The sequence below is a fragment of the Coregonus clupeaformis genome, chromosome 20 (genome assembly GCF_020615455.1).
Source record: "Coregonus clupeaformis isolate EN_2021a chromosome 20, ASM2061545v1, whole genome shotgun sequence".
Lineage (NCBI taxonomy): Eukaryota > Metazoa > Chordata > Actinopteri > Salmoniformes > Salmonidae > Coregonus > Coregonus clupeaformis.
Genome location: NC_059211.1, coordinates 7,373,547 through 7,397,735, shown reverse-complemented (window position 1 = coordinate 7,397,735; position 24,189 = coordinate 7,373,547). Strand labels below are relative to the sequence as shown.

At 42.7% G+C, this 24,189-nt stretch overlaps 1 protein-coding gene across 2 annotated transcripts in view; it reads left to right on the top strand.

Annotated features, from left to right (window-relative positions):
• The window catches only part of LOC121533778 (adhesion G-protein coupled receptor D2), a 178,647-nt gene that overhangs the window by 137,025 nt on the left and 17,433 nt on the right, over positions 1-24,189 (top strand). The window contains exons 23-24 of one of the 2 annotated variants that reach the window (XM_041840018.2): positions 8,010-8,089; positions 21,837-21,865. In XM_041840018.2, coding sequence (XP_041695952.1) covers positions 8,010-8,089; positions 21,837-21,865 — 109 coding nt within the window. The remainder of the gene's footprint in view (positions 1-8,009; positions 8,090-21,836; positions 21,866-24,189) is intronic. The other variant, XM_041840017.2, reaches the window with a different exon arrangement.

Sequence of the window (24,189 nt, the reverse complement as noted above, 5' to 3'; positions counted from 1 at the left end):
TCCCTCTCTCCATCCTGCCCGAGGCGAGAGCCTCCTCCTTCTCCATGCATGGCCACTTTTCCCCGGGGAACAGCTTTTATAGACAGATCAATTTCACAGTAGCTTATTGAATGCCTTTTAATGGTTTCTTTATTTTCAATTATAACACACTGTGTCTCGCATGACAACGTGGCGACTGACGACGACCCAATGTACTCACCGGAGATCATTGACATTTTAAACCACCATTTTGAGAAATTACGAATTTTTTATGTGTTCGATGTCATGTGTTTGGGACTTTTATTGTCACGCTGTGATAATATTGTCCTAAACTGTGTGGGGGGAAAAAGATTGACTGGTCGAATAATAACCGAGTAATCATTTGTCAAGATATTATACCAATAGTGAGAATAAAGAAACACTACACAACAGAAAACATCCGTCAAATCACATTAAATGAATGAATATTTGTGCTGGTTGAGATGTAGGCCTAATACATTCCACCATAGAGTAGCTTGCGATTTCCAAGCCCAGTATGGTCACTGGGTGGACGAGGGGAAGGTTACATTTCAATGTGCATTGGAGATTAATCGGCGGCATATAAAAAAATCTGGGTTGTTAAATTTAACTCACCTCCAGGCACTGTCATCAAGTTGATGAAGGCAAACACCGATATGTCTGGCAAATACAGTGAATGAAAAAAAAAAAGGTTGGGGGGAGGGGGATTGTGTTTGTGCGTGCCTGCCAGCCGACCAGGTTACCAGGCACCTGCTCCACTGAAGGTGAAAGAAGTGCTCACTTGAGCTCATTGAAAAGTAGATGTGACAGTAAATTTTTCAGCCTCCCGAGATGGGAGATCTTGTTATAGCAGTCAGGATGGGGGTCAGGGCAGTGGCTGTTGATGATTGAGGAAAAGAGAAGTAAATTCATTCTGCTTCAGGCACTTTGTCAAGTGCCAGTAGCTTACCGTTGAGAGCCACTCACCCATCACTGTGTTACTGCCCCAGAGGTCACCCTCCCGTCGTAAATCAGAGTCACCTCGCCTCGGCTGCTAAACCTATTGCCTGCTCTCCTATTGCTGCTCCCCCTGCTCCTGGAGAAATGAAAAAGGAAGATCAGCCAAACCAAGTTGCTGCTGCTGTATTGAAGAACATAATGGGCCTGCACGTAAGGATATGACTGGGACTGGGAAATAACTGTCTGGGAGCACTCCTCCACGCCCCATGTTGCAACTGTTTCATAAAGTCCACCTCTCTTTTCTCTCTCTCTCTCTCTCTCTCTCTCTCTCTCTCTCTCTCTCTCTCTCTCTCTCTCTCTCTCTCTCTCTCTCTCTCTCTCTCTCTCTCTCTCTCTCTCTCTCTCTCTCTCTCTCTCTCTCTCTGTCTCTCAATTCAATTCAATTCAATTCAATTCAAAGGGCTTTATTGGCATAAAACATATGTTTACATTGCCAAAGCAAGTCTCTCGGTCTCTCTCTTTTTCTCTCTGGGTACATATTGATCCTCAGGTATCAAGTCATTAAAAAGTTTATTTTCTTTATTTTTTTTATTTTTTCAATTGTTTATGGGAATGAGGCAATTCATTGGTATGTTTACGTTTGAACAACCCGTTATTGGTTGTTTATGATGAAGTGTATAGATTTTTTGCTGCCATTGCATCGCCGGCGTTGCATCGCCATCAGTGACAATGTTTTTGATTACTCCTGACGAACCTCCTTGGAGTGTTAATAAAAAATGGCAGCAGATGCACAGGTGTGGGAGATCATTAGGAGACACAGGGCCCCCTTGTTCACACACACAGACTTGTCCTGCCACACCCCAGTCCAGCGTACACACGCTTGCACACACACAGGCCTCCACAGCTCAGAGGAGAAGATATCAGAGAAGAGGAGAAGAGTATGAGAAGGGGAGAGGAGTGTGAGAAGGGGGGAGGTGGTAGGAAAGGGGAGAAGAGAAAAGGAACAGAGAGGAGAGGAGAGGAGCAAGGGAACCTAAGAAGACAGGGAAAGAAACAAGGTGAAGAATAATGGTGAGCGGAAGGGAGAGGCGTGGAGAGAATAGAAGGACGGAAGATGAGCGAGAAGAGGAGGGGAGAGGAGAAGGAAGGAGAAGAGGAGAAGAAACAGCCCTAACACCTTCATCTGCCAGACAACAGATAGAGCCAAACCAGAAGCATATCCAAAGCTAACTCAACCAGCAGGTGCCTTAATAACAGACAACCGTCAATCTTACACACCAACAAACTGTTCTAGGATCAGCATTAGACAGCCCTGCAGTATCCAGTATCTCTCACTTTGGGTTTCCATGTCTGAGTGATGGCGCTAAATGCCCCAACACAGCTGCAAGCAGCACGAAAGCTATCAGCAGAATATCCCCCAAAGTGCGAAAGGTCTGATGATACTCAAGCATGCAGTGTTAGTTTTTCTGGTGAAATGTAAGCTCCAGTCTACAGAAGGATTCCTTCATTTTTCAGAGTCTTTGCTCGCACTGCCAGCACGGTCCAGAGCTTTGGACCCAGCCAGGACCCAGGGCTGGCCTCACGCAACTCTACATACAGACCTTCACAGGGTGCCTCCAAACCAAACATCAAATGTATGAACGCAAACCCCCAAAGGCTCCCTTTCTTTCAACCTGTTAATTTATATATTATGAAATTATTGATATCTTGTGTGGCCATGTGCAAACATTTTTCTGGGATGGTGGGAAAGAGAGAGAGAGAGACAGAGAGAGAGAGAAAGGAAAAGGGATCCGGTGTGTGTGTGTGCACTGCTGTTTTTAATATTCCTTCTTATTAGGGTGTGATTATCCTGCCACGCCTGGCTTCTCTCACACGATGACTGGAAGAGGAGCGGGGAGGCCAGGAGAGAGGACTCTGAAAACCTGCGTTTTCACCTCTAACTTTACACTTTCATTTCAGCTTTTTCCTCAGTGAATCAGCCTTTTTTTCTTAAAAAGCTCTGAATTCTGACTGGCAAATAACAAAGATGGTTGATTAAAAAAAGTATTTGTAGAAAAATTGTGTCTGTAAAATAGCTATTTATATATATGGATACTAGCCTATAATGGATGTTCAGGGGTTGTTATGGGCCCCGTGTAGCTCAGTTGGTAGAGCATGCCGCTTGCAACGCCAGGGTTGTGGGTTCGATTCCCACGGGGGGCCAGTATGAAAAAAATTACAAATAAATAAAAAATGTATGCACTCACTAACTGTAAGTCGCTCTGGATAAGAGCGTCTGCTAAATGACTAAAATGTAAATGCAAATGTTGTTTAAATATTAGGCAATTTTGAGTATTACTGCTCTTGCATCCCTCGAGAAGAGTCATTGGTGTATTTGTTGATGGTATCATGCCAAACATTGTCGATGACCTCTGAAGACTCCCACAGTTTAACAGGCGCTAAGATCAGCCGTAAGCGAACGGTTAGCCTTTTCCAGCATCTCTCTCCCAGGATGTTTATGCCTTTATGTTCGCCTCCTCTTCACACATACACACACACACTTGCGTCCAAAGGTCTCTCCAGTCAGCCGATGCTCCTCACCGTCTTCAACATACTCTGGCACAGTTTTGCTAACCTTACAAACAGAAAATGGCCCCCAGTTCCACCCTTTGATGCAAATCGCCAGAGCAGACTGGCTACATGCCACTTAGGATGCAGGCGACCGTGCTATGTTCTGACGGAATATTCTGTGCACCGAGAGAAATTTTTTTTTACAAAAAAGATAGAAAAGAAACGAAGGATGGAGGGAGGAGGAGAAGAAGAAAAAAGGCAGAGAGAAACTGTGCAGAGCAGGTCTCCGGGGCCCGACCAGGCACTTTGTATCGTACATATATCAGCTGTCAACCACGGGCTCTAAAGAGACACACAGAAACACAATGGAACTGACAGATGGTCCAAAACAAACCAAACCTGGTTTTGATGCTATTAAAAGCTGTTTACCTCGGCCAGACGGCTGCCTGTGTGTGTGCGTACGTGTCTGTGTGTGTATGTGTGTGTACAGTATGTGTGAGAGGGTGTTTGTGTTTATTCTGTGCGTGCGTGTGTGTATGTGCTGTTCCTTAGCTCCCAGCATTTCATCCAGCTCACTGTTATGTTAGCAGCTCCCAGGCGGCAGTTCTAAGGCCAAATAGTGCAGTGTGTGTGTGCTTGTGTGTGTGTAGGAGCTGTACCAAAATTAAGATAAAACAAAAGACACAACATAGTGAAACTCAGACATTCTCACTGATTGCTATGGTTGTTGTTGGACACCAGCTAAACTCTCTTTAAGTACTGACTGATTCCCCCAAGTGAAGGGTAAGAGAGTGTATCCCCCTTCCTTGTCCCCCCTCCTTCATCCCATCCTCCCCTCCTCTAAAGAGGTCTGACACCTTAGAATGATGAACTCCTTAAATGCACTGACCTTTCTCCTGTGGACTGCCCCCCTTCCCTCCCCTCACTCCCCCCCCCCACTCTCTCCTGTCCATGTAGATGAGACAGAGACAGATTAAGATATTTCTGATGGGGAGCAATTTGAGCACAACACGCGAAATGAGTTCTGGCGGAAGCCAGCCCACCTTCTAGTATAGGAGATTATTACTGACACAGGGCCACATTGAGACCATGACAACTGTGAGAGAGGAGAGGAGTTGACAGGCCGTGCGTGTTCGTGCGTATGTGTGTGTGGGTATAGGTGTGTGTGGAAGTGTGATTACTTTGCAAGAATAATGTGTTACATTTACTGTATCAGATGCAGCTAATGCGCAGTCTCAGTTGCAGTTATAATTTCCTATTCAATTGTTTATTTAAGACAGCATCCAATTAAATGTGATGATGGACTTTGGGCTCATATGGACTTCTGAATATCTGAATTTTCTCCATTATTACAAGAGCATCAATAGTCATTCAGAGCTGACAGCCGTGTGTGTATGTTTAATTTAGGAAATAATTAATGATTACTTTGCCCCATAACAAAGTTTAATAGGCATTGCATATTACAGTATCCTGATATTAGGAACACCTTCCTAATATTGAGTTGCACCCCCTTTTGCCCTCAGAACAGTCTTAATTCGTCTGGGCATGGACTCTACAAGGTGTCAAGTGTTCCACAGGGATGCTGATCCAATGCTTCCCACAGTTGTTTCAAGTTGGCTGGATGTCCTTTGGGTGGTGGACCATTGTTGGTACACACGGGAAACTGTTGAGCATGAAAAACTCAGCAGCGTTGCAGTTCTTGACACACTCAAACTGGTGCGCCTGGCACCTACTACCATACCCCGTTCAAGGGCACTTAAATATTTTGTCTTGCCCATTCACCCTCTGAATGGCACACATAAACAATCCATGTCTAAAGGCTTAAAAATAACTTAGGCTTTAACCTGTCTCCTCCCATTCATCTACACTGATTGAAGTGGATTTTACAGGTGACATCAATAATGTATTTATTTAACCAGGAAAAGCCCATTGAGATCCAGAGTCTCTTTTTCAAGGGAGACCTAGCCAAGAAAGCAGCAACAACCATTACATCACAGAATTAAAACATACAACAATACAATACAATTCAACAACATGATCCAGCCTAAAAAAAACATTTACACTCCTCTGTAACAGAGTCAGGGATCATAGCTTTCACCTGGATTCACCTGGTCAGTCTATGTCATGTTTTGTACACTCAGTGTATGCATTACTGTTTTGCCTGTCTATGCTCTGATTGGCTCCAATGACCGCCATTGGGTCATCCCTTGTGTTTGGTCTGTTCCATTCTGATTGGTCGGTTTAGAATTGATTAGTCAGACATTTGAGTCAGAGATAATTTTGTTTTAGATGCAGACAACCTTTTGACATCTGAGTTTACACAAAACACACTGGAATAAGCTATCTATGAAAAGTTGAAAAACTTTGGAGTATATGATAAAAACACTGACAAAAGCATAGTCTAAAACTACTGGTCCTGAGTTGTGTATCATTTATATTGTATCTTATTTAATTTTTGCTTGGATATGTCTGTTAATGCATTTCGATTCCCTGCATTCTGTAATTCAGAGGTTATTGTGGTTGACAATTATTTTCCACAATTTTCAGAAGATGTGCTGTTCACCTAGGATTATCTATACCACATACCCTGTAAAATATGTTCCCTATTGGCAATTTTTGCTAAACAAATGTAAATAGGAATGAATCTCCTTCTTACAAAAGCCTCAACTTGTAATACCCCACACATATTTTCTTCCCCAAACAGTCCAAGTGGTTCCATGTTTAGTATGTTTGTAAAGCGGTGTGAACGGAGATGTGGGACCGCAGAGGCCTCCCTCGGTGGTGGAACTATGCCTGTTGATTTAGCATGCTACGGTTCCCATGGCATTACAGTGAAAAGTATAGGAGTGTTATACGAGTATACTGTATGACATTCCACAATTGTGTACGGGCGTGCGTGCGTGTGTGTGTTGCTTCAAACATACTTTTTATGGAAGCACAAGAACCAAAATATCCAGGAATGGATAATAATGTGGAAACTGAATTGAAGAAAAGTTGTTACTTTGTGTCGCTTCTGTAGAAGTCAACGGCAGTCCAACTCCTTTTGCATTTTTTCATGTTTATCAGATAGTATAGATAGGAGAGTGTGTGCTGAAATAGCAGTGGGCCGGAATCGAACCCATGCTGTCAGTGGTATACAGTATGTGTGTTCAGAGGCAGCGGCTTAGACCACTAGACCACCCCAGGCCATTCAGACAATATCCTTATCTGTTGTGAAAATTGTGGTCAACAGTGACCATTTCCTCATAAATATACTTTCCTGTTTGTAATTTAATTCACTCTTAGAATGAAATGTCCCACCCACATGTTCCTCCATAATCTAGGGCCCTATAAAATCTGCGTTGCGGAGAACGCGTACAGAATCACGGTATCCAGACATTAAAACAGAATTCAACAATATTCAAAAATGTATTGAACTTAGTAGGAAATCTACTAAATGCGTTGAACTTATTAGAAAATGCATTAAATTGCCCAAGATTATCATAAGACCTGAACATTATACATCAGTGATTCGTATTTTCCTTCAACTTCCTGAAGAGGCAATTGCACAGGAATGCCCCTGTCTGTTGTGAGTGCGTGTTTGTCTATCACTGTGTAGCCGTTAGCGATGATGCTAGTGTAATTACAACCGACTTCTGGTAGATGGAAAGGCTTTTCCAAAAACCTTCTCAAATAAATGTTAACTACAAGTAGCCTATGCGTACCTGGCAGAATGATATTATGATTATTTGCATCAATCCAGTGTCCACTCTGCAATCACGTGACCGCTACAGAAACATTGCTAATGAAACAATGGTATCTGGCTGGGGTGCAGTAAAATTACACCCAAGAATCGACATTTCTTAGATTTTTCCCAGAGCTCAAAAGTGATCTCCTGATGTGGTTTAAGTATTGTTGTGGACATACAAAATCCAATGTGGTTGTTTTTCTATTGAAAAATTGTGATTTTGAGAGCAAAAACCTGGAAAAAAAGGGGAAAACTGATACCTGAAAAAACAGAATCTACCTCAATCACTCACCCCAACTACCTCGTACCCCAGTACACTGACTCGGTACCGGTACTCGTAAGTAAGCATTTCACGGTAAAGTCTACACTTGTTGTATTCGCCGCATGTGACGTAACATTTGATTTGATTAGATTTAAACTATTTCTTGACGTCTAAATCAATGAAAAGTGAACACAGTAACTGTTTTCAATCAAAATGCATTTGTGTTTTAGCTGGCAAAATTTTTGTTGTATTACAATATTGTTATATACAAACGACATGTAAAAATGACACTCACAGTTATCTCCAGGAACAGGGTAGCCTACCCCTGGCGTAGACTGAAAGAACAGTTATTGGGAGCGTCCACATTTTTATATAATTTTACATTTTGGGGGCTACTAATTTTAATACTCCATGTATTACATAATATGTTTTCAACCCTCCTTGGCTGACTGATGTGAGAGGTAGACGAAACAAGACTGGTGAACCAGACAAACTGACAGTGTGTGTGTGTGTGTGTGTGTCTGTTTCCTTCAGGTCAGGTGTCAATTCCTTGTGTCCCAGAGAGCCTGCAGGATTCGCCCAGTCATGCTACGGGTGCCCTGCTCCCCAGAAAGGTAATAACACACATATACACACATACACATACAGTGCATTCGGAAAGTGTTCAGACCCCTTCACTTTTTCCACATTTTCTTAAGTTACAGCCTTATTCTAAAATTTATTATTATAAATGTTTTCCCTGATCGATCTACACACAATACCCCATAATGGGAAAGCAAAAACAGGTTTATAGAAATGTTTGCAAATGTATTAAAAAATACAAAATAGAAATACCTTATTTACATACAGTACCAGTCAAAAGTCTGGACACACCTACTCATTCAAGGATTTTTCTTAATTTTTTACTATTTTCTACATTGTAGAATAATAGTGAAGATGTCAAAACTATGAAATAACACACATGGAATCATGTACAAAAAAGTGTTAAACAAATATATTTTATATTTAAGTAGCCACCCTTTGCCTTGATGACAGCTTTGCACACTCTTGGCATTCTCTCAACCAGCTTCATGAGGTAGTCACCTGGAATGCATTTCAATTAACAGGTGTGCCTTGTTAAAAGTTAATTTGTGGAATTTCTTTCCTTCTTAATGCGTTTGAGCCAATCAGTTGTGTTATGACAAGGTAGGGGTGTTATACAGAAGATAGCCCTATTTCGTGAAAGACCAAGTCCATATTATGGCAAGAACAGCTCAAATAAGCAAAGAGAAATTACAGTCCATCATTATTTTAAGATATGAAGGTCAGTCAATACGGAACATTTCAAGAACTTTTAACGTTTCTTCAAGTGCAGTCGCAAAAACCATCACGCGCTATGATTAAACTAGCTCTCATGAGGACCGCCACAGGAAAGGAAGACCCAGAGTTACCTCTGCTGCAGAGGATAAGTTCATTAGAGTTACCAGCCTCAGAAATTGCAGCCCAAATAAATGCTTCACAGAGTTCAAGTAACAGACACATCTCAACATCAACTGTTGAAACCACTACTAAAGGACACCAATAAGAAGAGACTTGCTTGGCCAAGAAACACGAGCAATGGACATTAGACCGGTGGAAATGTGTCCTTTGGTCTGATGTCAAAATCTGAGATTTTTGGTTCCAACCGCCGTGTCTTTGTGAGATGCAGAGTAGGTGAATGGATGATCTCTGCATGTGTGGTTCCCACTGTGAAGCATGGAGGAGGAGGTGTGATGGTGGGGGTGCTTTGCTGGTGACACTGTCAGTGATTTATTTAGAATTCAACGCACACTTAACCAGCATGGCTACCACAGCATTCTGCAGCGATACGCCATCCCATCTGGTTTGTGCTTAGTTGGACTATCATCTGTTTTTCAACAGGACAATGACCCAACACACCTCCAGGCTGTGTAAGGGCTATTTGACCAAGAAGGAAAGTGATGGAGTGCTGCATCAGATGACCTAGCCTCCACAATCACCCGACCTCAACCCAATTGAGATGGTTTGGGATGAGTTGGACCGCAGAGTGAAGGAAAAGCAGCCAACAAGTGTTCAGCATATGTGTGAACTCCTTCGAGACTGTTGGAAAAGCATTCCAGGTGAAGCTGGTTGAGAGAATGCCAAGAGTGTGCAAAGCTGTCATCAAGGCAAAGGGTGGCTACTTTGAAGAATCTCAAATATGAAATATATTTTGATTTGTTTAAAACTTTTTTGGTTACTACATGATTCCATGTGTTATTTCATAGTTTTGATGTTTTCGCTATTATTCTACAATGTAGAAAATAGTAAAAATAAAGAAAAACCCTTGAATGAGTAAGTGTGTCCAAACATTTGACTGGTACTGTAAGTATTCAGACCCTTTGCTATGAGACTCGGAATTGAGCTCAGGTGCATCCTGTTTCCATTGATCATCCTTGAGATGTTTCTACAACTTGATTGGAGTCCACCTGTGGTAAATTCAATTGATTGGACATGATTTGGAAAAGCACACACCTGTCTATGTAATGTCCCACAGTTCACAGTGCATGTCAGAGAGAAAAAAACAAGCCATGAGGTCGAAGGAATTGTCTATAGAGCTCCGAGACAGGATTTGTCGAGGCACAGATCTCCGGAAGGGTACCAAATCCTTTTCACAGCATTGAAGGTCCCCAAGAACACAGTGGCCTTCATCATTATTAAATGGATGAAGTTTGGAACCACCATGACTCTTCCTAGAGCTTACCGCCCGGCCAAACTGAGCAATCGGGGGAGAAGGGCCTTGCTCAGCGAGGTGACCAAGAACCCGATGGTCACTCTGACAGATCTCCAGAGTTCCTCTGTGGAGATGGGAGAACCTTCCAGAAGGACAACCATCTCTGCAGCACTCCACCAATCAGGTATTTATGGTAGAGTGGCCAGATGGAAGCCACTCCTCAGTAAAAGGCACATGACAGCCCGCTTGGAGTTTGCCAAAAGGCGTCATGTCTGGAGGAAACCTGGCGGACACCTGGCACCATACCTACGGTGAAGCATGGTGGTGGCAGAATCATGCTGTGGGGATGTATTTCAGCGGCAGGGACTGGGAGACTAATCAGGATCGAGGAAAAGATGAACGGAGCAAAGTACAGAGAGATCCTTGATGAAAACCTGCTCCAGAGCACTTAGGACCTCAGACTGGGGCAAAGGTTCACCTTCCAACAGGACAACGACCCTAAGCACACAGCCAAGGCAACGCAGGAGTGGTTTCGGGACAAGTCTCTGAATGTCCTTGAGTGTCCCAGCCAGAGCCCGGACTTGAACCCGATCGAACATCACTGGAGAGACCTGAAAATAGCTGTGCAGCGACTCTTCCCATCCAACCTGACAGAGCTTGAGAGGATCTGCAGAGAAGAATGGGAGAAACTCCCCAAATACAGGTGTGCCAAGCTTGTAGTGTCATACCCAAGAAGACTCGAGGCTGTAATCGCTGCCAAAGGTCGTTCAACAAAGTGCTGAGTAAAGGGTCTGAATACTTATTTAGATATATTTCAGCTCTTTATCTTTAATAACTTTGCAAAAATTTATAAAAAACTGTTTTTGCTTTGTTATTATGGGGTATTGTGTGTAGATTGATGAGGGAAAACAATTATTTAATCCATTTTAGAATAAGGCTGTAACAAAATCTGGAAAAAGACAAGGTGTCTGAATACTTTCCAAATGCACTTTAAACACCATTGTTAGATCTGTCACTCCCTCCTCTGGGCCATTTGGGTTTCCTAACTGGCTAAATACTGGAGGTCAGGCTGTGGCAGTTGACCTTTGAACCCAAGACAAAAACAGCTTGAGCTCCCGGCCAGGTGATTGCTGAGGAGCGCTACCGTATTCTAACTGTCAGGGCAGCCCAGTAATGTTTTGGTCTCCCCCTCGGCCCCTTTCCCTCCCTCCTGTCCTCCACTACTCATTCCCCACAACCTCCCCCATCTTTCAGGTCTCCCCCACATGCATGACTCCCCCTTCTTTTCATGTCTACCCCTTCTCTCTCTCATTTCGCTCTCTCCTGTCCTCCCCTACTCAATCCCTACAACTTTTACCATATTTCAGGTCCTCCCCATGTCTGCCTCTCCATCTCTCTGTCTCCCCCTTCTTTTTCCCCTGGTCTCTGACCCTACCAGTAGGTTTCCCATGTCCTCCCCCTTTCTCCCTCTTCCTGTCTCCCATGTCTTCCTCTGTCTGCTGTCTCCCCCGTCTTCCTCTGTCTGCTGTCTCCCCCTTTCCCTCCCTTCTCTCTGCTGGTGTCTGATCCTACCAGAGGTCCTCAGTCAGCACAGCAAGCCTCTGTGCTGGAGGTCAGTGAGAGGCCTAATGTAAGGTGAATTTCTTAGGGCTGAATAGCTAAGACCCAACTGGTGGATGTACAGGGCAGTACAGGGGTCGTATGTATCAAACGTCTCAGGGTAGTAGTGCTGCTCTAGGATCAGGTCCACTCTGTCCATGTAAACTTATTCTTTGTGATCTAAAAGTCATAGCTGATCATAAATCAGCACTCGTACTCTGAGAATCTTGACTGATGGCCCCAGAGAACAGGCCATCTACTTTGACTCAGACATTGACTTTTGATTCTCAGTACTGAAGCAAGCTAGTTGTTTCAAGTCCCCTTTAAGTTCTGACTGGGGCAGGGATCATCAACTAGATTCAGTCGCAGGCAGATTTCTTTCTTGAGCGGATGGTAGGGGGCCGGAACATAATTACAATTCATTTGTAGACTGCAAATAGACCACTAGAAGCCCAAACAGATATAATATTTGACTAAAACATAATCATTTCAAACTTTCTTACATTTGTATACGATCACGTGTATCTCTATAATGCTGAACAGATTTCCAAAATTAAAATCACTTGGAGCTGATTTCTTGGTGTTTTACAATATTTTATGTCCAACAATGTAGGCCGTCATTGTAAATAAGAATTTGTTCTTAACTGACTTGCCTAGTTAAATAACAGTAAAATAAAATAAACAATGAAAATTCACAACAACAAAAAAAAAGATTTTATTTATTTTTGCTTGGAAAACTTGGGAGGCCAAATAAAACTACCCGCTGGCCGCCAGTTGTGGAACCCTGGACTAGGGCATGCCGTGTGGGACGCCTCCACATACATGACAGCATATCAAATACACACTGGTTGCCTCTTAAATGGCACCCTATGCAGTGCCCTACATAGGGAATCGGGTGCCCATTTCAGCAGACACTGGTGCAATGTAATGCTGTGAAAACAGATCAAACAAATGAAACAACAAACAATGAGGTAAAAGTGAGTTTGATTTGAATATAGATTGTGATAGAAGTTACAGGGAGGAATAAAGATTGCAGAGCCCACATCAGACATACTGTACTACTGTACTATAGGCCCCCTGGTGGACAGTGGTGGGAGAGCATCAGTCGTCACATCACTGTCTTTCATCCCTGGCTAACCCATGGCTGTTTGTGCAGTGTGTTTGTGCTTGTGTGCATGCGTGCGTGACTTTGCAGTGTGTTTGTGTGTGCGTGTGTGTCCTGTGGATAGTGCTGTGTGTGTGTGTGTGTTTCTAGCTGATTGTGCAGTGTAGGTGTGTGTATGTCCAGCGCAGCGTAGAAACGGTTACTGTCCCATTTCTGATATGATCATGCTTGACTTTGGCCCCTTTGCTCTGTTTGGTTTGGTTTTCAGTTGGGTGGTCCAATCGATCCATGTGAAGTGTGTATGGCTGTTGAACTTGTCTGTTTCTCTGTGGGGCCTGGTGTGGCCTGAAACCTAATACTTAAGTACACACAATTAAGTTCACACCAGAGGTTACATGGGGAAATAGGCCCATTCCCAGAGGTGTGAATCAGTTCAACCTGTATACAAGAGCCAGAGGCTTCTCACCACTCACGGTTCAAGGTTAAGACATGGGCGGGGCTTCTCTGAACTTCTTTGGTTGGAAAAGAGGTGGGTCTGAGACCTGGTTGGCTGTCCCCGTGGAGACGGTGCCTTGACAAGCAGAATTGTCCAATCAGAGGCCCTGCTCTAGGAGTTGTTCTGATCAGCTGTGGTGGAAATCCATGTGGTAAAAATATCTCACTCTGCAGTAATGTGAAGGGTGTTTTGATAGTTTAGACTGCCAAGTGACTACCAAAATAACGGAAACACCAACATAAAGTTGGGCCACCACGAGCAACCAGAACAGCTTCAATGCACCTTGGCATAGATTCTACAAGAGTCTGGAACTCTATTGGAGGGTTGCGACACCATTCTTCCACGAGAAATTCCATCATTTCGTGTTTTGTTGATGGAAAACACTCAGGCACTGCTCCTGAATCTCCCAGTTTTCAATTGGGTTGAGATATGGTGACTGAGACACAGACAAATAAACACACACACACACAACCCCATATGCTCCTTTGAGACCCCTCTTTCAAAGTCACTTCTTCTAGCCATGGTATATAAATGGGTGACTGGGCATCTCCCTAAGCATGATGGGATGTTAATTGCTAAATTAACTCAGGAACCACACCTGTGTGGAAGCACCTGCTTTCAATATACTTTGTAACCCTCATTTACCCAAGTGTTTCCTGTAATTTGGCAGTTGCTTGCAAATGCAGTGCATTCGGAAAGTATTCAGACCACTTGACTTTTTCCACAATTTGTTACATTAAAGCCTTATTTTAAAATTTATTAAATTGTTTTTTTCACTCAATCTACACACAAGACGCCGTACTGACAAATCCAAAGCAGGTTTTTAGAAAATGTTGCTAATGTATAAAAAAAAAAAAACTGAAATCACATTTACGTACGTATTCAGACCCTTTACTCAGTACTTTGTTGAAGCACCTTTGGCAGTGATTACAGCCTTCAGTCTTCTTGGGTATGACGCTACAAGCTTGGCACACCTGTATTTGGGTAGTTTCTCAGATTGTTCTCTGCAGATCCTCTCAAGCTCTGTCAGGTAGAATGGGAAACGTCGCTGCACAGCTATTTTCAGGTCTCTCCAGAGATGTTTGATCGGGTTCAAGTCCGGGCTCTGGCTGGACCACTCAAGGACATTCAGAGACTTCCCCGAAGCCTCTCCTGCTTTGTCTTGGCTGTGTGCTTAGGGTCGCTGTCCTGTTGGAAGGTGAAACTTCGCCCCAGTCTGAGGTCCTGAGCACTCTGGAGCAGGTTTTCATCAAGGATCTCTCTGTACTTTGCTCCGTTCATCTTTCCCTCGATCCTGACTAGTCTCCCAGTCCTTGCCACTGAAAAACATCCCCATAGCATGATGCTGCCACCACCATGCTTCACCGTAGGAATGGTGCCAGGTTTCCTCCAGACGTGACGCTTGGCATTCAGGCAAAAGAGTTCAATCTTGGTTTCATCAGACCAGATAATCTTGTTTCTCATGGTCTGAGAGTCCTTTAGGTGCCTTTTGGCAAACTCCAAGTGGGCTGTCATGTAGCTTCCGTCTGGCCACTCTACCATAAAGGCCTGATTGGTGGAGTGCTGCAGAGATGGTTGTCCTTCTGGAAGGTTCTTCCATCTCCACAGAGGAACTCTGGATCTCTGCCTGTGTGACCATTGGGTTCTTGGTCACCTCCCTGACCAAGGCCCTTCTCCCCCGATTGCTCAGTTTTGCCGGGCGGCAAGCTCTAGAAAGAGTCTTGGTGGTTCCAAACTTATTCCATTTAAGAATGATGGAGTCCACTGTTCTTTGGGACCTTCAATGTTTTGCTACCCTTCCCCAGATCTGTGCCTCGACACAATCCAGTCTCGGAGCTCTACGGACAATTCCTTTGACCTCATGGCTTGGTTTTTGCTCTGACATGCACTGTCAACTGTGGGACCTTATATAGACAGGTGTGCCTTTCCAAATCATGTCCAATCAATTTAATTTACCACAGGTAGACTCCAATCAAGTTGTAGAAAAATCTCAAGGATGATCAATAGAAACAGGATGCACCTGAGCTCAATTTCGAGTCTCATAGCAAAGGGTCTGAATACTTATGTCAATAAGGTATTACTGTTTTTGTTTTGTTATAAATTTGCAACAATTTCCAAAAACCTGTTTTCACTTTGTCATTATGGGGTACTGTGTGTAGATTGATGAGGGAAAAATATAATTGAATCAGTTTTAGAATAAGGCTGTAATGTAACAAAATGTGGAAAAAGGGAAGGGTTCTGCACACTTTCTAAATGCACTGTACATGCACAGACAAACGCGTGTGAGCACACACACACACACACATAAATCCTGCTTTGACACGGTGCACCTCACATAGAATTCATTTGCCATTTATTTAGTTTTGGTGCGTTCTTCATCCACACGTAATGAGTGTTGTAGTCACATTGCTGGTCAATCTTCCCAATGTAATCTAGTACAATGTCATGCAGTAATGCTGTATTATGTCATGTACTTGTCCCCCCAACCCTTTTGGTACGGTATGAGGTGTCTTCAAAAAGACAAACAAAATAAATAAATATGATTATGTACACTACACCTGCTCGTCGAAAATCTCATTCCTTATGGGCATTAATATGGAGTTCATCACCCCTTTGCTGCTATAACAGCCTCCATTCTTCTGGGAAGGCTTTCCACAAGATGTTGGTATATTGCTGCGGGGACTTGCTTCCATTCAGCCACAAGAGCGTTAGTGAGGTAGGGCACTGATGTTGGGCAATTAGTCCTGGCTTGCAGTCTGCGTTCCAATTCATCCCAAAGGTGTTCGATGGGGTTGAGGTCAGGGCTCAGTGCAGACCAGTCAAGTTCTTCCACACCGATCTCGACAAACCATTTCTGCATGGACCTTGCTTTGTGCACGGGACATTGTCATGCTGAAACAGGAAAGGGCCTTCTCCAAACTGTTGCCACAAAGTTGGAAGCACAGAATCGTCAAGAATGCAGCTCTAGTATGCTGTAGCGTTAAGATTTCCCTTCACTGGAACTAACCAAACCATGAAAAACAGCCCCAGACCAGTATTCCTCCTCCACCAAACTTTACAGTTGGCACTATGCATTCGGACATTTAGCGTTCTCCTGGCATCCGCCAAACCCAGATTAGTCCGTCGGACTGCCAGATGGTGAAGCATGATTCATTACTCCAGCGAACGCGTTTCCACTGCTCCAGAGTCCAATGGCGGTGAGCTTTACACCACTCCAGCCGATGTTTGGCATTGGGCATGGCGAACTTAGGCTTGTGTGCACCTACTCGGCCATGGAAGCCCATTTCATGAAGCTCCCAACGAACAGTTATTGTGCTGACGTTTCTTCCAGAAGCAGTTTGGAATTCGGTAGTGAGTGTTGCAACTGAGGACAGACGATTTTTACGCGCTACGCGCTTCAGCACTCGGCGGTCCCGTTTTGTGAGCTTGTGTGGCCTACCACTTCGCAGCTGAGCCGTTGTTGCTCCTAGACGTTTCCACTTCACAATAACAGCACTTACAGTTGACCGGGGTAGCTCTAGCAGGGCAGACATTTGACGAACTGACTTGTTGGAAAGGTGGCATCCTATGAAGGTGCCACGTTGAACGTCACTGAGCTCTTCAGTAAGGCCGTTCTACTGCCAATGTTTGTTTATGGAGATTGCATGGCTGTGTGCTCGATTTGGTATACCTGTCAGCAACGGGTGTGGCTGAAATAGCTGAATCCACTCATTTGAAGGGGTCCACATACTTTTGTATATATAGTGTATCTACAAATTCGCCTTAAACATGATTGTTAACAAGAACCTGTAGGCTACAAGATATGGCAACCCTCCCAGAACTAGTATACCCTTTCCCCAAAAAAGTCAAATAAAATAAATATGATTGATTTGTCAATATAATCTAACACATTAGCCTAACTGTAAGTCTCTCTGGATAAAAGCGTCTGCTAACTGACTAAAATGTAAATGTAAAATGTATTCAGAAAGTAATCACATCCCCTTGACTTTTTCCACATTTGTTGTGTTTCAGCCTGAATTTAAATTGGATTATATTGAGATTTTTTTTGTCACTGGCCTACACACAATACCCCATACAGTACCAGTCAAAAGTTTGGACACACCTACTCATTCAAGGGTTTTTCTTTATTTTTTACTATTTTCTACATTGTATAATAATAGTGAAGACATCAAAACTATGAAATAACACATATGGTAACCAAAAAAGTGTTAAACAAATCAAAATATATTTTATATTTGAGATTATTCAAATAGCCACCGTTTGCCTTGATGACAGTTTTGCACACTCTTGGCATTCTCTCAACCAGCTTCACCTGGAATGCTTTTCCAACAGTCTTGAAGGAGTTCCCACATATGCTGGGTCATTGTCTTGTTGAAAAACAAATGGTAGTGCCACTAAGCCCAAACCAGATGGGATGGCGTGTTGCTGCAGAATACTGTGGTAGCCATGCTGGTTAAGTGTGCCTTGACAGTGTCACCAGCAAAGCACCCCCACACCATAACACCTCCTCCTCCATGCTTTACGGTGGGAAATACACATGCGGAGATCATCCGTTCACCCACACCGCCTCTCACAAAGACACGGCGGTTGGAACCAAAAATCTCCAATTTGGACTCAAGACCAAACAACACATTTCCACCGGTCTAATGTCCATTGCTCGTGTTTCTTGGCCCAAGAAAGTCTCTTCTTCTTATTGGTGTCCTTTAGTAGTGGTTTCTTTGCAGCAATTAGACCATGAAGGCTTGATTCACACAGTCTCTTCTGAACAGTTGATGTTGAGATGTGTCTGTTACTTTAACCCTGTGAAGCATTTATTTGGGCTGCAATTTCTGAGACTGGTAACTCTAATGAACTTATCCTCTGCAGCAGAGGTAACTCTGGGTCTTCCTTACCTGTGGCGATCCTCATGAGAGCCAGTTTCATCATAGCGCTTGATGATTTTTGCGACTGCACTTTTCCGTATTGACTGACCTTCATGTCTTAAAGTAATGATGGACTATCGTTTCTCTTTGCTTATTTGAGCTGTTCTTGCCATAATATGGACTGGGTCTTTTACCAAATAGGGCTATCTTCTGTATACCTTGCCACAACACAACTAATTGGCTCAAACGCATTAAGAAGGAAAGGAATTCCACAAATTAACTTTTAAGAACGCATACCTGTTAATTGAATGGCATTCCAGGTGACTACCTCATGAAGCTGGTTGAGAGATTGCCAAGAGTGTGCAAAGCTGTCATCAAGGCAAAGGGTGGCTATTTGAAGAATCTCAAATATAACATATATTTTGATTTGTTTAACACTTTTTTGGTTACTATATGATTCCATATGTGTTTTTTCATAGTTTTGACATCTTCACTATTATTATACAATGTAGAAAATATATAAAAAATATATAAAAACCCTTGAAATAGTAGGTGTGTCCAAACTTTTGACTGGTAGTGTATATTAAAATGAAAAGCTGAAATGTCTTGAGTCAATAAGTATTCAACCCCTTTGTTATGGCAAGCCTAAATAAGTTCCGGAGAACAAACTTGCTTACTAAGTCACATAATAAGTTGCATGGACTGTGTGCAATAATAGTGTTTAATATGATTTTTCAATGATTACCTCATCTCTGTACCCCACACATAGTATTATCTGTAAAGTCCTTCAGTCTAACAGTACATTTCCAACACAGATTCATCCACAATGCCTCGCAAAGAAGGCCACCTATTGGTAGATATATGTATTTTTTAAAGACATTGAATATCCGTTTGAGCATGGTGAGGTTATTAATTACACTTTGGATGGTGTATCAAAACACAGAGTCACTACAAAGATACAGGCATCCTTTCTAACTCAGTTGCCTGAGAGGAAGGAAACCGCTCAGGGATTTCACCATGAGGCCAATTGTAACTTTAAAACAGATAGGAGAAAACTGAGGATAAATAGTTACTCAACAATACTAATCTAATTGACAGAGTGAAAAGAAGGAAGCCTGTAAAGGATACAAAATATTCCAAAACATGCATCCTGTTTGCAACAAGGTATTAAAGTAATAGTGCAAAAAATATGGCAAAGCAATTCACTTTTTGTCCTGAATACATAGTGTTATGTTTGAGGCAAATCCAATACAACTTATTACTGATTACCACTCTCCATATTTTCAAGTATAGTGGTGGCTGCATCATGTTATGGGTATGCTTGTAATTGTTAAGGACTGGGTAGTTTTTCAGGATAAAAATAAAAGGAATGGAGCTAAGCACAGGCAAAATCCTAAAGGAAAACCTGGTTCAGTCTGCTTTCCACCATACACTGGGAGATGAATTTACCTTTTGGTAGGACAATAACCTAAAACACAAGACCAAATCTACTCTGGCGTTGCTTACCAAGAAGACAGTGAATGTTCCCGAGTGGCCGAGTTACAGTTTTGACTTAAATCTGCTTGAAAATCTGTGGCAAGACCTGAAAATTGTTGTCTAGCAATGATCAGCAACCAATTTGACAGAGCTTGAAGAATTTTGAGAAGAATAATGTGCAAATGTTGCACAATCCAGGTGTAGAAAGCTCTTAGAGACTAACCTAGAAATACTTACAGCTGTAATCGCTGCCAAAGGTGCTTTTACATCTGCATTGCTTGCGGTTTGGGGTTTTAGACTGGGTTTCTCTATAAGCACTTTGTGACATCTGCTGATGTAAAAAAGTCTTTAAATAATGTTGATTTATAAATACATTTGATTGAAACTAACACGTATTGTCTCGGGGTTGAATACTTCAAGATATATTACTATTTTATTTTTCATGAATTTTTTACAAATGTTAGAATTGTTCTTCCACTTCGACATTACAAAGTATTTTGTGTAGATCATTGACAAAAATTACAATTAATGTGGAAAAAATCAAGGGGGGTGAATACTTTCTGAAGGCACTGTATAGATGATTTGAACTACAAGACATGGACTCGTATCTGCAAACAGTGAGCCGACATTACTTTTCTTTTTCTCTACAGTGGCTCTTCTTTTTGTCCAGCTTCTATGCACAGTTGTATGTGTGTTTGAGTAAATATCTCTCCTCTCAGTGATATTGTTGTCCCTATCAAACCAGTGCAGCTGATGTATCTCCCCCCTGCCTGTCTGTTAATTGGACGAGTGGTCAGACACTGAGCAGCGGCACCTCTGTGAGGCATCACACGCGATAGGGACCCCCTTGGCAGCCCAGGTGGCCCCTCCACTCAGACACAGCCAGGGGCCGGGCCCTGTGGGGCCTCCCTGGCCCTCCACTTGTCAATCACGAGGGCAGCTTGTCAATCACTAGGGGAGCGCTGGGGCTTCCTGTTTTAGCCCGGGTGCTGTGACACATCCTGGCAGGGGGCGGCTGGTGTCAGCCTGTCAACTGGAGGGGGGCTGTTGGAGCACACACACACGCACAAACATATACATGCACACACACTCTCTCCCTTAGGGATGTCCTCTACTCTCTATTGCTGGTGACTCCGCAGCAGAGGCAGGGCCCTAGTTCCTGTTTTACCTCACACACACACACCTGCAGGCTGCCGTTAGTGCAGTCGGTGCTGTCGTTGCAGAGGTCGCACGTGCCACAATCCGACCTCATTAAGAGCCCTCTAAGAGCCGGGGAAAAGAACATACAATTTCCTATCACCAGAGAACTCACCGCTGAATGTAGCCATTTTTCACCCGCAGCTGGGTTTAAGACTCAAACGCACCCCTGTGACCTCAGGGTTTCAACAGCAATTAAAACCAGCTTTAGCGCCTTTAGTGCCACACCGGCTCTGGAGCAGGGCTCATGCTCCCTACTGTATCTCCCACTGTGCCAACTGACAGACGCATGCATGTACACACACACACACATACACATCTACGCCCATCTTCAAAGAAGAGGTCAGGCTTTGTGTGTGTGTGTTTGTTGTACTGTAGTTAAATGAACTAACGAACTGTAGCTAAATTAACTAAATGTATCTAACAAACTGTAGCTAAATTAACAAATTGTAGTTAACAAACAAGCTAAATGAACTAACTGTAGTTAAGTTTTATTTTGATAGGTAAAGTGTGTGCATGGCTGACAAGGAACATTCCAACCATTGTCTGGTCTCTGTCAGGCCCTGTCTATTGTAGATATGTCCTGAAAAATAATGGACGAATGCCACTGTGAGGTAATTTTTTATATCAAAATATTTAGCCGTAGGGACAACAACCAAAAACAGAAAGCCGTTGAGGTGAAGTGCAGACAGACTCACCTTTCTCAAACCACTGTAGCGAGGGCCATTGTTTAACTCCAACAATTGTCATTGAATTAAAAGTGTTGCTGTCTTTTGTTCTGGCGACGTGTGCTGCTGTCAGGGGTCCTGTCGTTAATGTGCCATCACCACGCCTCATATCCTCATTAGACACCGCTGCTGATGTTATTTCCTCTGTGTGTGTGTGTCTTTCTCTCTCTGTCCTACATATCCCTCAGCAGGAGAGGAAGAGCGGAAGAGCATTACGGTAAGAGGCAGTGATGTTCTGAGAGACCTGGGGCTCTGTGATACATATGCACACACACACAAGTACATATTGTATACATTATACACACGCGTGCTCGCACAGACACACACACTTACACTTGAGAGACCTACGCCCCGTTTCCTTGCAGTTGCCTAATAGGAATGGAGATTTTTTAAATCACTACAGTTGGATTCAGATGTTTTACATTTTAGTCATTTAGCAGACGCTCTTATCCAGAGCGACTTACAGGAGCAATTAGGGTTAAGTGCCTTGCTCAAGGGCACATCGACAGATTTTTCACCTAGTCGGCTCGGGGATTAGAACCAGAGACCTTTTGGTTACTGGCACAACGCTCTTAACCACTAAGCTAACCTGAAACGGTTACCTCTACCTTTTCTGTGAATGAGCAGTCTTTCCTTTTTGGATTTGGGTGTGGAACTATACAGCATAGTGAATAACATGTCCTTGAGCCTGCAATGCTTCAGTGAATGGGTGTTGGCCAGGCAGATAGTGAGACAGACAGGAAAGGATCATCACGGTGTCACCACCACTTGACTTTTTCGACATTTTGTTGTGTTACAGCCTGAATTTAAAAATGATTAAATTGAGATTGTTTTTTGTCATTGGCCTACACACAATAATACCCCATAATGTCAAATTGGAATTAGTGTTTTTTCCCAAAAAAATACAAATTAATAACAAATGTAAAGCTGAAATATCTTCAGTCGGTAAGTATTCAACCCCTTTGTTATGGCAAGCCTAAATAAGTTGAGGAGTAAAAATTTGCTTAACAAGTCACATAATAAGTTGCATGGACTCTGTGCAATAATAGTGTTTAACATTATTTAAAAAATGACTACCTTGTGTATGTACCCCACACATACAATTATCTGTAAGGTCCCTCAGTCGAGCAGTGAGTTTCACACACAGATTCAACCACAAAGACACGGGAAGTTGTCCAATGCCTCGCAAAGAAGGGCACCTATTGGTTGATTGGTTAAAAAAAAAGCAGACATTGAATATCCCTTTGAGCATGGTGAAGTTATTAATTACACTTTGGATGGTGTATCAATACACCCAGTCCCTACAAAGATAAAGTCGTCCTCCCTAACTCCGTTGATGGAGAGGAAGGAACCCGCAGAGGGACTTTTAAAACAGTTAGAGTTTAATGGCTGTGATAGGAGAAAACTGAGGATGGATCAACAACATTGTAATTACTCCACAATACTAACCTAATTGACAGAGTGAAAATAAGGAAGCCTGTACAGAATACAAAATATTCCAAAACATTAACCTGTTTGCAATAAGGCACTAAAAGCAAAAGTGCAAAAAATGTGGCAAAGAAATTAACTTTATGTCCTGAATACAAAGCGTTAGGTTTGAGGCAAATCCAACACAACACATCACCGAGTACCGCTCTTCATATTTTCAAGCATGGTGGTGGGTGCATCATGTTATGGGTATGCGTGTCATCGGCAAGGACTAGGGATTTTTTTTAGGATATAAATAAATGGAATAGAGCTATGCACAGGCAAAATCCTAGAGGAAAACCTGGGAGACAAATTCACTTTTCACAATAACATAAAACACAATGCCAAATATACACTGGATTTGCTTACCAACACGATATTGAATGTTCGAGTGGCCTAGTTACAGTTTTGACTTAAATCGACTTGAAAATCTATGGCAAGACTTGAAAATGGCTGTCTAGCAATGATCAACAACCAACTTGAGAGAGCTTGAAGAATTTTTTAAAGAATAATGTAAAATATTGTACAATCCAGGTGTGTAAAGTTCTTATAGACTTACCCAGAAAGACTCACAGCTGTAATCACTGCCAGGGGTGATTCTAACGTGTTGACTCAGGGGGTTGAATACTTATCTAATCAAGATATATTAGTGTTTTATTTTTCATATGTATTTTTTTTTACAAATGTAAGAATTGTTTTTCCACTTTGACATTACAAAGTACAAACAATACCAAAAATGTAAATTAAATCCATTTTAATCCCACTTTGTAACACAACAAAATGTGGAAAAAGTAAAGGGGTGTGAATAGTTTCTGAAGGCACTGTAACATTATATTCTCTCCCTCTATATCTGACACACACAGATGTTCTCTCTCTCTCTCTCTCTCTCTCTCTCTCTCTCTCTCTCTCTCTCTCTCTCTCTCTCTCTCTCTCTCTCTCTCTCTCTCTCTCTCTCTCTCTCTCTCTCTCGCTCTCTCTCTCGCTCTCACTCTCTCTCTCTCTGGCACATACACACACAACAACAACATCCCTCCTCCCCCGTCTCTCTTACGTACACACTAACACACACTAGTG